Below are 14770 nucleotides of genomic sequence, written 5' to 3' on the forward strand. Positions count from 1 at the left end.
TATAGTTTTAGGCTACAACATAATATTAAAATAGAAACTATGCGATGTAAGATACTTTTCTAACTAGCTCAAGGAATGGATAAAGATTATCAAGAAATTCTTTGTGCAGAGATAACAACGACATTAAAATCCCAAAGAGAAGAAATATTGCAGGAAGAACCAGGCTCCTTCTGCATCCTTTCAGGCTCCATGGAGCCAAACCATGATTTACAAGATGAAGGGGGAGAAGTTGGCAATAAACAGAAAAATCCCTAGTTTGAAAGGAATGTTTGCATCATGTATGAGATGTATGAATATGCAACAGGCTGTTGCTTTTAAGGGTTAATCCTTTGTTAGCTGGCATGCTTTTTTGAAGAAAGCATCCAAAGGTTCGAAATTCTTTGCTTTTTATTGTCCTAACTGTGATTGTCCAAATTCTTATTGCTCTAATTTTTATATATATAATATGATTTTATTTATACATATATATTATATATTATATATTATATATTATATATTATATATTATATATTATATATTATATATTATATATTATATATTATATATTATATATTATATATTATATATTATATATTATATATTATATATTTCTAGAATATATATTATTTATTTATATATATATTATATATATTATATATTTATATTTATACAATATAAATTTTAGGTATAAATTTATTTTATATATTTATATATATGTGTGTGTGTGTATATATATTAGTATTTTTATAACCATTTTATTACTATTAAACTTTCAAAAATTTTAAAACAAGTGATTGGGGTTTTTCACACCAGTCCTTGAGCTGCACAGCATCAATGTACCCCCCCAGCCATGGGGAATCACTCCCCACCCGGGCTGAGCCCCCTCTGCTGGGCCAGGACACTGCTCCAAACCAGGGCAGAGACCTCAAAGCAGATTAAGAGCAGTTAAAGCAGCCAATAATGCAGAGCAGAGCAGAGCCCAGAGCACGAGTGACCTGAAGCATGATTTGCAGCGAATGTCTTTTCCTCTCATAAATAGGAGAGACACAGTGGGACGATTATCCACCCAGATTTATCTCCTCAGCTCTGTGTATATCCTTCTGTGCTTAAAAATGTCTCACTGCCCTTTGCGTTATTGCATTGCCCTTTACATTCATAGCACATAAACCTCTCAAGTACTGTAAAACTTACAAGGTGTAATATAACGTCGGGGGGTTTCTTTTACACACCATAAACAGAAGTCACTGGGAAAGGAAAGGAGCAAAGAAAGGGAGACATTACTTGGCCTGACAACAGTACAGGAGGAAAATATATATACAAGTATACATATATACACTTAAAATCCCGAGCTGGATTGATTATCTGGCGTTGATGGATCACTTGAATGTGTTACGTAGATAAGGAAATTGATTGTTCCATAAATCACTGTCCGCACTAAGAATCCTGTCTTAAAAAAGGAGGGGGAAATATTATAAATCTGTCTCGCACAGGCAAAGAAAAAGCTTAAGCTTTTAAGGCTAATCATGATGTACCTTTTGCTGCACATCTGATAAAAGAATATCAGCTCAGAGTTCTGCAGTGCTAAAGGACTGGTGTCTGTCCCAAGGCTCTGCAGGGAGGGAACCTCCCTGGCATGGCTGAGGGGCTGCTCTTGGTGCCAGCAGTGGGCAGGGTGATCTGACAGAGCCCTGTTGCCCTGATTTTTTAAGATTTTCTAAGCCTTCTGATGTTTACATTCTTGTAACGAGCTTTCTCACACGCTTTCTGTAAAGAACTCATTGTTTTGCATAATTTTATAGAGGAAGAGAATTTTGATGGACTGTTGGTTTGTCCAGTGTCATTGGAGAGTGTCACTGGACAGTGTCACTGTCACCCTTCAATCCACTGTCACTTTTAGAAAACTATAAATTAGAGTCAGAAAATAAACTCCCCCTTTTTACCTTAAGAACAACAGTGTGTGTGCATCGTTTTATTTCGTGTCCTATAGTGACAGAGCCCCAGGGGTACATCAGCCCCATCCCTGGAAGTGTCCAGGGCCAGGTTGGACAGGGCTTGGAGCAACCTGGGACAGTGAAAGGTGCCCTGCCCATGTGGAGGGGTGGAATGAGCTGATCTTTGATGTCCCTTCCAACCCAAAGCATTCTGAGATTGTGGAATGAGCTGAGTTTTCACGTCCCTTCCAACCCAAAGCATTCTGAGGTTCTGTGACATCCAGCCTTGTCTCCTCTGCTGAGCAGGTGTTGTGGCTTTTTGTTCCATTCAGAACAGAATCCACCCTGTTCCCAGCACAAAACTTCTGCTGCAGGCAGGAAAAATCCCCCTCAGCCCAGGCAGGCACGGTGTCTCGCAGAGGGCGGAATTTAAAATCACTGCGGTGACTTCCCTCAGAGCGCTTTGAATTCACTGCAAAACTAACCAACAAGTCTAACACCTCAGTCCCCACAGACAGCCGTAACTCAGCTAAATTTGTGGGTTACACCAGATTTTATTTACTGCTTCATCCTGGGAGAAGAGTGCGAGCTGACAGCCGTCTATTCATTAGAGTGGGGGGAGCCGCCCACGGCGCCGCCGGCTCTCTCCCCGTTCACTTCCACGGCTCTAATGGAGTTTGGGCTCTGCAGAGCCAGCTCTGTTATTTTAGGAATGATGTACCTTCCTACTCACCTGGGAGCTGGTGAGTTCAGAGATCTGGTCTGCTCACCCCCAAGTCCCCAGTGGGAGCAAAGGCCATGCCGCAGCCATCAGATGTCACTACCTGCTAATGAGGGCCAGGGCAGTCAGTGGCCTCATCCCAGTCCTTACTGGAGGCAGGAACCACCATTTCCACCCAAGCTGCTGCTTGCAGGTGCCAAGGAGAAATTGGGCTTTGTCACAAAAGCCTGTGTAACACTGAGTGCTCCAGTCCAGGGGAGATGGGTACCCTTTAGAGGAGATCCCCAGTGCCCAATTTCCAGAGCAATGAGCAAAGTGCAAGGCCCAAATTCACCAATTTGTCTGAACACTTATGTAATTTTAAGTCTTTGTTTTGTGCCTTTGGTTTATCTGTCTGCTTAAAAACTTCTCCAAATGTCCCCACAGGGTCTGTGCCTTTGGAAGCCCAGTCGTTCCTGCTGCTTTCCAGGTCACACTGCTGTGCTGGATGTCCCAGGCACAACGAGCTGACACAGAATGTGCCAGTTGTTCCCTTATTACTTCCCAATACTTATTTTTATTCTCTGAATCTGACCCCACACAGGGGAGTGCAGCTTGTTGGCTGGGGCACAGCAAAAAAGCCGAAGCCTAACGAGGTCCCTGGACTGAAGTATTGAATAATAGAGATACTGTGTGGTGCCCAAGGCTGGTGTCTGCTCTCCTCTCTTCCTGCCAGTGCTGCAGAGCTGAGCAGCGTGGGGGAAGCTCAGAGCAGCTCTGGGGTTGCCTCTGACGCAGGGGTACCCCACGCTCTCCTCAGCCGTTTGCAGCTGAACCACGTTTTGCTGATGATCTTCCCTGCCAGGAATAACAGAGCAGTCACATCCGTATTTGTGTGTTCATGCTCAGAGTCTCGCTGCAGATTTAAAGCACAAGGAGCCAGGTAATGCTGGCGAGGTGGGAGTCTCACAGTGCAAATCTGAGCACTTGGAGCTGTGGCTTCCCCGGGGGCAGCACAGCAAAGGGGGGTGAGAGGAGGCAGAAGGGGTTAACAAATGCAACCACAAAGCAAAGCTGGTGCAGGAGCAATGACAAAGCAATGAGCTGAGCCCTCCACCTGCTTTAAGAGCTCTCGTTTGTGCTAAGGACCTGCATCTGTTTTAGTCTTTATTACAAGTGGTAAACAGCAGCGCATCGTCCCTGTTTTCACTGTCAATAACACGAATCGATGTATCAATGCACGACTCCCCATCCCATTGAAATCCCCTCTGCACCGGCCCACACTGCGACAATCCCTGCCTGGCAAACCGAGCTGGATTCCCCAAGGGGCACAGCACTCCTGTTCCTGCCGTAGAGCCGTTCTTATCCTCTCGTTCAGCCCTCAATGCTCCCCTCTATCCCCCCTCCGTGCTTTCCACTCGCTATCTGCCATTCCCAGAGACTCTGCTGTGCACAGGGAACAGCCCAGACAGCATCGCGGTAAAGCTGCAGCCGAGAGGAGGCGAAGGAGATTGCGAAACTGGTGGAGACACACATTACACCGGATTAGGAGGCTTAATGCTGGCTACAAGCGCCGCGCCGGGCGGATTTGCCATTGTGTCTCCTCCACGAGAGACTCCAGCACGGCAGCTCTGCTGGCACAGCTCGGTGCGAGCGCTGGAGATCCGCTCTGCCCCGGGAGGAGAGACTCCAGCATCTCCAGCATCTCTGCTGGCACAGCTCGGTGCGAGCGCTGGAGATCCGCTCTGCCCCGGGAGGAGAGACTCCAGCATCTCCACAGCTCGGCTGGGCACAGCTCGGTGCGAGCGCTGGAGATCTGTGCTGCTCCGGGCGGAGAGACTCCAGCATCTCTGCTGGCAAAACTCCGAGTGAGAGCTGGAGATCCGTGCTGTTTTGGGAGGACAGACTCCAGCATCTCTGCTGGCAAAACTCCGAGTGAGAGCTGGAGATCCGTGCTGTTTTGGGAGGACAGACTCCAGCACCCGCAGCATCTCCAGCAGCTCTGCTGGCACAGCTCTGTGCGAGAGCTGGAGATCCGTGCTGGTTTGGGAGGAGAGACTCCAGCACCGCAGCTCTGCTGGTACAGCTCTGTGCGAGCGCTGGGGATCTGCTCTGCCCCGGCAGGAGACTCCAGCATTTCCAGCATCTCTGCTGGCACAGCTCTGTGCGAGCGCTGGAGATCTGCTCTGCTCTGGGAGGAGGGACTCCAGCATCGCATCTGTGCCGGCACAGCTCGGTTCGAGCGCTGGAGATCCCCGCTGCTCCGGGGGGAGACTCCAGCATCTCCAGCATCTCCAGCATCTCTGCTGGCACAGCTCTGTTTGAGCATTGGAGATTCGTGCTGGTTTGGGTGGAGAGACTCCAGCATCCCCAGCATCTCCAGCATCTCCAGCATCTGTGCCGGCACAGCTCGGTGTGAGCGCTGTGGATCCGCTCTGCTCCTTGGAGGAGACTCCAGCACCGCATCTGTGCCGGCACAGCTCGGTGTGAGCGCTGTGGATCCGCTCTGCCCCGGGTGGAGACTCCAGCACCGCATCTGTGCCGGCACAGCTCGGTGTGAGCGCTGTGGATCCCCTCTGCCCCGGGAGGAGACTCCAGCACCGCATCTGTGCCGGCACAGCTCGGTGTGAGCGCTGTGGATCCCCTCTGCCCCGGGAGGAGACTCCAGCACCGCATCTGTGCCGGCACAGCTCGGTGTGAGCGCTGTGGATCCCCTCTGCCCCGGGAGGAGACTCCAGCACCGCATCTGTGCCGGCACAGCTCGGTGTGAGCGCTATGGATCCGCGCTGCTCCGCAGGACGGTGCGGGAGCCGCGGCGGGGCACTGCCCTCTGCCGATGCGGGGCCCGGCTGGGCGCCAGCGCATATCGCGACAGGCGGGGAGGCTGGGATTCCCTCGGCAGCGCTAATTCCCTGCAAGCGCTGCTCTGTACCCAAGGAGCGCCTCCTTGCCCAGGAAAAGGGAGCCAGCTCTGCCGGGGACAGAGTGAGCTCAGTGTCGCTCCGGGCGGGCTTTACAGGAACCTTCTCCCAACATCAGCCTCTGCTTGGTTTCGTTAATAAAAACACCCGAGAGGCAGAGATTCGGGTCAGAGAGGGGGATTTGCACCTGCTGGTGGTAAAACCAGATGTGAGACTGCAGCACGAGAGGAGGTGCCACAGGCACGTGTGACGCAGTGTCCCAGTGTGTGTCAGTGTGTCCTAGGGTGTGTCCCAGCGTCCTGGTGTGTGTCAGGATATCCCAGTGTGTGTGTCTGTGTGTCCCAGGGTGTGTCAGTGTGTCCTGGTGTGTGTGTCACTGTGTCCCAGTGTGCATCACTGTGTTCCAGGGTGTGTCAAGGCATCCCAGTGTGTGTCTGTGTCCCATGGTGTGTCAGTGTGTTCCAGTGTGTGTCACTGTGTCCCAGTAAGTGTTACAGTGTCTCACTGTGTGTCACTGTGTTCTGGCATGTGTCACTGCGTCCCAGAGTGTGTCAGGGTGTCCTGGTGAGTGTCAGGGTGTCCCAGTGTGCATCACTGTGTCCCAGAGTGTGTCAATGTGTCCCAGAGTGTGTCAGTGTGTCCCAGAGTGTGTCAGTGTGTCCCAGAGTGTGTCACTGTGTCCTGGTGAGTGTCACTGTGTCCCAGAGTGTGTCACTGTGTCCCAGAGTGTGTCACTGTGTCCTGGTGTGTGTTAGTGTGTCCCAGAGTGTGTCACTGTGTCCTGGTGTGTGTCAGTGTGTCTCAGAGTGTGTAGCTGTGTCCCAGAGTGTGTCAGTGTGTCCTGGTGTGTGTCAGTGTGTCCCAGAGTGTGTCAGTGTGTCCTGGTGAGTGTCACTGTGTCCTGGTGTGTGTCAGTGTGTCCCAGAGTGTGTCAGGGTGTCTTGGCGTGTGTCACTGTGTCCTGGTGTGTGTCACTGTGTCCTGGTGTGTGTTAGTGTGTCCCAGTGTGCATCACTGTGTCCCAGAGTGTGTCAGTGTTTCCCAGTGTGTGTCACTGAGTCCTGGTGAGTGTCACTGTGTCCTGGTGTGTGTCAGTGTGTCCTGGTAAGTGTCAGTGTGTCCCAGAGTGTCACTGTGTCCTGGTGAGTGTCAGGGTGTCCCAGTGTGCATCACTGTGTCCCAGAGTGTGTCACTGTGTCCCAGAGTGTGTCAGTGTGTCCCAGAGTGTGTCACTGTGTCCTGGTGAGTGTCACTGTGTCCCAGAGTGTGTCAGTGTTTCCCAGTGTGTGTCACTGAGTCCTGGTGAGTGTCACTGTGTCCTGGTGTGTGTCAGTGTGTCCCAGAGTGTGTCACTGTGTCCTGGTGAGTGTCACTGTGTCCCAGAGTGTGTCAGTGTTTCCCAGTGTGTGTCACTGTGTCCTGGTGAGTGTCACTGTGTCCTGGTGAGTGTCACTGTGTCCTGGTGAGTGTCACTGTGTCCCAGTAAGTGTCTCACAGTGTCCCAGTGTCAGGAGATGTGCACCCCCCTCTCTCCACTCACAACCAGCCCCCCAAGGCTCCCCCACCCCTTAAGCTGTGCCCAGCCCCTGCTGCCCCCGGCCCGAGGGTGCCCAAGTGCCCCGAGGCAGGAGCCCAGCACGGAGCTGTCTGCTCTGGTGTCTCTCCTGCCTCGTGATAAATGAGAGTCTATTCTTTTCTGCTGTGTGGTTTGATCTTAATTTCCTGTATGAAGTTCTCGAGAGAATGCCAAGATCAAATAATTAGACTATTCTGCGATAAAGAGTTAACATTGTTATTCAAATGTATTCAGAATTCATTTACCACCAAACAATTTACACTGCCGCCCTCCTATCCTGCTGAAATTACCAGAATGTGTTATCTGACACACAAAGTGTCTCGTGACCTGAAATAACTTTATCAACCATGAAATGCTTGAGCAGTGGGTGCACGGTCACAGAAATGCCCAGGGGAATGCAGCAGAAGCTACAAAGGCAATAAGTGATTTAAAACCAGCCTGGTGCCATCCCCTGCCAGCCTCCTCAAAGAACTCTGGCCACTCTGGTCACCAGGCAGGAGCTGGGCAGAAAAACCCTGGAGCTGCCCTGTTGAGGATTCCCATTCATGTCCCCTGTGGATGTGCAGCTCCCAGCCCTTGGGTGCTGCCTTTTCAGCCTGGAAAAGCCTGATTCTGCTTTATTTTTAAAAATACAACTTCATTTGCAGAGTGTGGGAAGGTGGTTTCAAAATAAAATTCCTGACAGGCATAATAAGCCTCAGAAAAGCCAATCACACAGAGCAGGATAATTATCCCCAGAATTTGTTTTCTATGTATTTGTGTAAAATAATCAATGATATTTTTCTCACAGGATTTCCAATTTGATTGTATTTTCTGTGTTACTTGCAAATCATACAAACAATCGATGCTCTGACCCCTTCTCTATGCAAACACAGCTCCGAAAGACACTACAAGAAATAAAATCTGATAAATTCCTCACGCAGGGTTGTTTGTTTAAAAGCTTTGCTGGAGACTGATCCTGCTCACAGTGACTTCAGAGATACAGGAGTGGGACTGTCAGACATGCTTGAGGTGGGATTATTGCCACAAATATCAGCAGGAGTAGAAGCTCAGTAAAATCCTGGCACAAAAGTGAAGATCCAGACATGGAGGTGATGCAGCAAGGAAAATGAACCCATTCCCTGGCCTGGCACACTCCTCCTGCAGAGGGGCACACAGCTGGGCTTGGGGTGACCCAGGGGCAGGGTGGGACCTGCCTGTCCCCTTGCCCACGCAGGGGACACAGCAGGGGCACTCCTGGCAGGAGTGGGGTGGCCAAGGGCACTGATGGCAGCAGGGCCAAGTGGAGTCACTTCCTCAGCAGCTCCTGAGTGCAAACCCATTCAGGACCCCCCAGATCCAGCTCCTGAGTGCAGCACATCCCAAATCCAGCTGCTGAATGCAAACCCACTCATCACCCCTCCCCCAGATCCAGCTCCTGAGTGCAAACCCATTCAGGACCCCCCAAACCCAGCTCCTGAGTGCAAACCCATTCAGGACCCCCCAAACCCAGCTCCTGAGTGCAAACCCATTCAGGACCCCCCCCCAAACCCAGCTCCTGAGTGCAAACCCATTCAGGACCCCCCAAACCCAGCTCCTGAGTGCAGCACACACCAAACCCAGCTCCTGAATGCAAACCCACTCAGGACCCTCCAAACCCAGCTGCTGAATGCAGCACACCCCAAACCCAGCTCCTGAGTGCAAACCCATTCAGGACCCCCCAGATCCAGCTGCTGAATGCAGCACACCCCAAACCCAGCTCCTGGGTGCAAACCCACTCAGGACCCCCCAAACCCAGCTCCTGAGTGCAAACCCATTCAGGACCCCCCCCCCCAAATCCAGCTCCTGAGTGCAAACCCACTCAGGACCCCCCAAACCCAGCTCCTGAGTGCAGCACACCCCAAACCCAGCTCCTGAATGCAAACCCACTCAGGACCCCCCAAACCCAGCTCCTGCTGCCTGCCCAGTGCCCGGGGTCTGTTCTTTACCCTTTACTGATCTCAGCCCATTGGCAGCCGATCCGCACTGTGTCTCACTAACACACCATCCCCCAAAAGCAGCACTCGGAGGAATTCCCGATGATGCTTCAGCAACCAAATGGGTCTGGAGCCGCCAGTCCTGCTCCACCTAACCCAGCCATCCCGCCCTGCTTTGTTAAGGACGGTGCCATCAGCGCTGCAAAATGGCATCAGGCTCTGTCTGTGTGCTCAAGGGTGCTACAACTGCTTTTTAATCCGAGTGCAGGGTTGGACAAACGGGCTCTGCACGGTCCCATGAGCTCCTCCTGGCACTCCTTTGGCTGCGAGAGTGCAAAGGCTCAGCTGCTCCTGCTGCCAGGTGTGAAGTGCCCGGCTCAGCCGCAGCGAGGGCGGGCAGCAGCGCAGGATCCCTCAGCGGGGTGGGCACGGGCAGCTCCTCTCACCACCACCCTCCTCTGCCTCTGCTCCAGGGCACCTCGGAGCTGAATTGAGCACTCGGGTGGTGTTTTCTGATACGGCTTTTTCAAATATTTAACAGATTGCGTAATAACCGAGCAGCTGTTGAAGAAGCTTCAGATATAAACTCCTGCTTTAAAAACCCATCCTGCAACAAGGCACAGATTTTCTTTGTACATGTGCATGTATAGATTATGTTTAGATGTGTAGATTAAATATTTATATTTTACTGGTGAGAGAAAGAGCGCTTTTGGCTTTTTCTTCCCTTTCTTAGATATCTCTCCCTGTATTTATTTTAATAGTCAGCTTCACAAGGAAAAAAGAGAGCTTTGAGAAGTTACCTGCTTTCTCTCTGGTTTGATTTTCAGTGCTAAACCAATAGTTACTTAAGTGCTCTGCACGTCTTGTCATAACCTAATAATTAAAATAATTACTTGAAAGCCAGGGCATCTTTGCACAAATTAATGCAGGGCAAGAAGCTGCAGTTTTCCAGTGGGCTGAAAAAGAGGTCACAAAATGATGCCAGTTTTAGCTGAGAGAGAAGGTAAACACAGATCTCCCTGCAGCCCCGATTAAAGCCTTCTCCTGATCTTTTAAGTTTCTTACTTTAGTGATCAAGAAGGTGGCTCGATGAGGGGCTGGCTGTTGTGGGATTTCTCAGCAGGTAAATGCCAGAGCGTTCCTGTGGAAGGCACGGCAGTGCTGGCAGTGGCACAGCTGTGCTCCTGCAGTGGGCAACGCTTCCTCCCTTCCTGCCTGCCTGCCTCCATCCCTCCTTGCCTCCATCCCTGACTCCTCCATCTCTCCCTTCCTACCTCTATCCATCCCTCCCTGCCTCCATCTCTCTCTCCTTGCCTCCATCCCTCCCTCCCTGCCTCCATCCCTCCCTGCCTGCCCGGTGAAGGGGAGCAGAGCTGCAGCAGACCCGAGTGTTTTCGTGGAGGGCTGGCAGCAGCGTCTGCATTGAAATCTCCTCTGTCCTTTTGTGCAATTGCTTTGAGCCTGGAAAATCCATTTGCAGGACAACTGAGGCACTGAGAGTCGAGACTAAACCTCTCCACAGAGCCCCCAGGGATACTCCTGAGTATCCTGAATGTCCCCCATGAGCCAGGCGAGTGTTCCCTGGAGTCTCAGCAGCCGCCAGCCCCAGCGGCCTCAGCCCATTTCCCCACGAGCATCTGCCACATCTGCAGCCGCCCCTGGCCGCCTCCTCGGGGCTCCAGCCTGGCAGCAGCCGGCTCTGGCCACCAAGAATCGGCCCCGCCGCTGCCAAGCCCAAAGCAGGAGGAGCTGCCAGCCCGGCAGCCCAGCTGCCACAGCCCCCCCGCACACGGCTGTCGGTCCCAAAGGCCATCAGAGCCCTGGGACCTGCCGGGGAGGGAAACTCTGCCACCCCAGCACTGCGGAGCTGGCGCTGGGGACAGGCTGGTGGCACGCAGAGCGGGGGTCTCACAGCAGGACCTCCCCGCTCCTGCAGTGGGACTGTCAGCAGCCACGGAGCCTTCCTGGGAGTGGGTTTGTGCGGCACAAAACATTTCCAGCTGTTCCAGGAGGAGGCTGAGCATACTAAACAGCTTGGCTCTGGTGAAAGTTCAGCAGCCGCCAGGGCCCCAGGCCCGGAGGCAGATCCATTAACCTTTTCCACCAAGATTTCTGCCACTACGATGTGCACGGGGTAACATCTGCCTGGAGCACCCCAGCCACGGAAGTCTGGGGGATACCAGATGCTCAAGCTGCAGGAATCAAGCCCTTGTCCATGAGACAATCTGGGCCATGCAGCCACTTCAAGTCATGCTGGAGGTGACAGTGTTTCACTTCAAAAAGCACCTGTCCCTCAGGAGCAGCATTCTTCTCTTTCTGGTTTTCACATTGCTGCTGTGCAGTTGCACTGGCTTAAGTAAGACCCAATTTTTTTTTTTTTCCAGTTAATATTATTCACAAATCTATTCAGTTTTCACTGGTTTCTCTAGGATAAAATCTGAACTGTCAAAAGACAGGTAAACCTGTCCTTGTAATTTTTAGTGGGCAGACAGCAAATCCCCGGGAATGTGTACCAATGGCAAAGTGCATGGGATGTAACAGAAATCAGCACCGTTCTTTACATGACATGATTAAAACAAGTATCTCGTTTAATTAGAAAAAGAAAGATCGCAGACTCATTCCCAGGATGTTATCTGTGCAATTACTTTATGTAACATTATTAAAAATTAATTTTCCCCAGAACCTCAGCAATTTAATGAAACACGCCTGGTCCTCAGCAGCAGCTGCAGCGGAGCCAGCCCACTGGCATCCTCCAGGCAGCGGGACTCGGTGCCGCGGGCCCCCCCGGGCTGTCTGTCCCTTGTTCTGGGCACATCCAGCCCTGGGTCAAAGCACCCCTGCACAGCACCCTCTTGCCGCAGGCTCAACAGCTCTCCTCGCACCGGGTACCGCAAGCAGCCGCATCCCCCTCTCCGGGGGCTCGGCATCCCCCACCTCTGTCAGCAAAAATCCTCCTTCTCCAGGGAATCAGCATCCCCCCTCTCGGGGTGCTCGGCATCCCCCGTCTTTGGGGGCTCAGCATCCTCCCTCTCCAGAGGCAAAGCATTTCTCCTCTCCGGAGCAAAGCGTTCCCTTTCCCCGGGGAAAGGGACAGAGGGACAGCACTCTCCTCTCCTCTTCGCAAGGTGCCCGGCACCCCCATCGCACCTCGCCCGGGGCGGCTGCTCGCACCGGGAGCGCTGCCCGCTCCGTTCCGGGACACAGCCCCCGCCTCGCCGCGCCGCCGGCACCTTCCGCCCCGGCACCGGGCAGCGCATCCTTGGCCGGGGGAACCTCCGCCCCGGCCCCGGGCAGCGCATCCTTCACCCGGGAACCTCCGCCCCGGCCCCGGACAGCGCATCCTTCACCCGGGGACCTCCGCCCCAGCCCCGGACAGCGCATCCTTGGCCGGGGGAACCTCCGCCCCGGCACCGGGCAGCGCATCCTTGGCCGGGGGAACCTCCGCCCCGGCCCCGGATAGCGCATCCTTGGCCGGGGGAACCTCCGCCCCGGCCCCGGACAGCGCATCCTTCACCCGGGGAACCTCCGCCCCGGCCCCGGGCAGCGCATCCCGCAGCCCCAGGTACCGCATCCCCCGGGCAGCGCGCTCTCCGCCCGGCCCCGAAGTTCTCCCGCGGCCGCCGCCGGTGCTTACCGATCCGGATGACATGCGGCATCCCGTGCGAGCTCTGTCCCCAGAAGCCGCCGACCAGGAGCGCTGCCCAGTATTCCCAGAGGACGCGGCGGAGCGCCGGCCAGAGATGGGGCATCGTTGGGGAGGGCGCGGGCCGGCGCGGCCCTACGGCCCCAGGGGCAGCGGGGACGGGGGCGGCTGCTGCCCGGGGCTCAGGAGCGGCCGCTCGGCGCCGGGGCCGGGCGGCTCATGGCACATCTTAGAGCGGCCGCGCCGGCCCGTCCCGCGGCAGCCACAGCTCCGGCCGCTCCCCTCCGCGTCCTGCCGAGCCGAGCCGAGCCGAGCCGAGCCGAGCCGAGCCGAGCCGAGCCGAGCCGAGCCGGGCAGGGCTGTTCCGGACCGAGCCGTGCGGTGCCGGTGCCGGTCGGGCGGCACCTGCGGAGCCGGGGCTGCCGGTGCGCCCCAGGAGCGGCTCTGTCCCCTCCTACCGCTGATGCGCGGCTCGCGCAAAGCCCCGGAGTGGAGCGTGCACACACCGACACACTCACACCCCCCGACACACTCACACCAACACTCACATTGACACACTCACGTCCCCCCCGACACACTCACACCCCGCCACTGACACACTCACACCCCGACACTGACACACTGCTGTCACCCGCCCGCTCCCCCGGGTGGGGATGCCAAGGGGGACCCTCGGCGAGCACCGCGGGGCGGGGGGCGATGGCCAAAGGGTCCCGGGGGTCCCGGCAGCGCCTCTGCTCCCTCTGCTCCCGACCCCAGGCGCTCGGGGGTCCCTTATGACTCCGGGGTCCCGGTGTCCCCCAAAGGCTCGGGGGTCCCTTATAACCCCGGGGTCCCGGTGTCCCCACCGTCGGGCGCCGGGAGAGGCCGGGCAGGGGGGTTTGGGGCTGGGGGCGGCATCCCGGGGGCGGCCGGGGCCGAGGCCGCTGCAGCAGCGGTCGGAGCGCCCGGGCCGCGCTCCGCAGCCGGAGTTTAATGACCTCGGTGACAGAGACAAAGGACTGCCCGTGCCGCGGACCGGGAGCTGCTTTGTCAACGTGCTGGGCCAGGCTAGGGTGAATTTCTTTTTTTTTTTTTTCTTATTTAAATAATTTGATCTATTCCATCATTTCCAATCGTTCCCATTTGCCAGCTGTCTGCTCACTCCAGCCTGGAACAGCTGAAGAGCAAATCTTTAATTTTCTTACAAACATACTATTACTCTGTATCTGCTCATCTTTTTAATTTTCCTCGCCCGTCTCTTTCCCCAGCAGCAAGCCCGGCATGCTGAAACGCTGATCTCCAGAGCCCCATCCCGGAGGAGGTTTTGGGAGCCGAGGTGTGTGGACTGGAGGAGGAACACTGCAATAATGCAAGGCGTCATTGATCTACAACTCAAAGAGAAGTTGCTGGCTGTCGCCTCTGCGGGACCGCTGCGGGGAGGTGGACACGCAGTGGATTCCCCATTGCAGCGGTGTCTGGGCTCTGGCTGATGGGACACCAGCAGTGGGGCACTTGCCAGGGAGCCGTCATCAGCACGGAATCCTAAGGAAAATCTGGGAAAACCTCTGGCTACGCGGCCAGGGCAGGACCAGCCCCTGGCGGAGACGCTGCGGTGCCTCCCCGGTGCGATGGGAAGGTGCAGCTGGGGTCTCATCCCTGCATCGTGGTGGAGGGAACGCCTCACTCCTTCCTCAGCCCCGAGCAGAGAGGCAGAGGGGCTGCTCAGCCCCCTCCAGGCTCGGAGGAAGGGGTGTTGGTGTTGATTGTGGGCAGGGCCGAGGCTCCAGCTCCCAGCCCGAACCTTCCTGCCTGTGCCAAATTGGTTACAGAAAAGAGTGGCTCGTGTTAAGGATATTTTTATCCCTCCTGACATCCAGCGTGGATAAGATTTAGCAAAAGGGCATGGAAGAAAACTTCTTTAAATACTGCTTAAGTGAAGGACAGCTGTTTCTGTGAACTTGGTATAAAATTAAATGTCACAACCTGGTGACTCTTTGCACCTGCAGATAAAAAAGCCCCACAAAGCTGTTGGGAGGGAGCAGGTAAAAAGGGCTGTTTCGGCTGTGGCTGTTCTTTGCTCTTTGCA

The 14770-nt window shown here is 54.5% G+C and overlaps 1 protein-coding gene across 2 annotated transcripts in view; it reads right to left on the reverse strand.

Moving 5' to 3' along the window:
- Positions 1-13169, reverse strand: part of GRIK3 (glutamate ionotropic receptor kainate type subunit 3) — a 133411-nt gene extending 120242 nt beyond the window's left edge. The window contains exon 1 of one of the 2 annotated variants that reach the window (XM_077189444.1): positions 12697-13169. In XM_077189444.1, the coding sequence (XP_077045559.1) occupies positions 12697-12811 (115 nt within the window). In that variant the 5' untranslated portion in view covers positions 12812-13169. The remainder of the gene's footprint in view (positions 1-12696) is intronic. The other variant, XM_077189445.1, reaches the window with a different exon arrangement.
- Positions 13170-14770: the final 1601 nt, after the last annotated feature.

The sequence above is a fragment of the Agelaius phoeniceus genome, chromosome 22 (assembly GCF_051311805.1).
Source record: "Agelaius phoeniceus isolate bAgePho1 chromosome 22, bAgePho1.hap1, whole genome shotgun sequence".
NCBI classification, from domain to species: Eukaryota; Metazoa; Chordata; class Aves; order Passeriformes; family Icteridae; genus Agelaius; species Agelaius phoeniceus.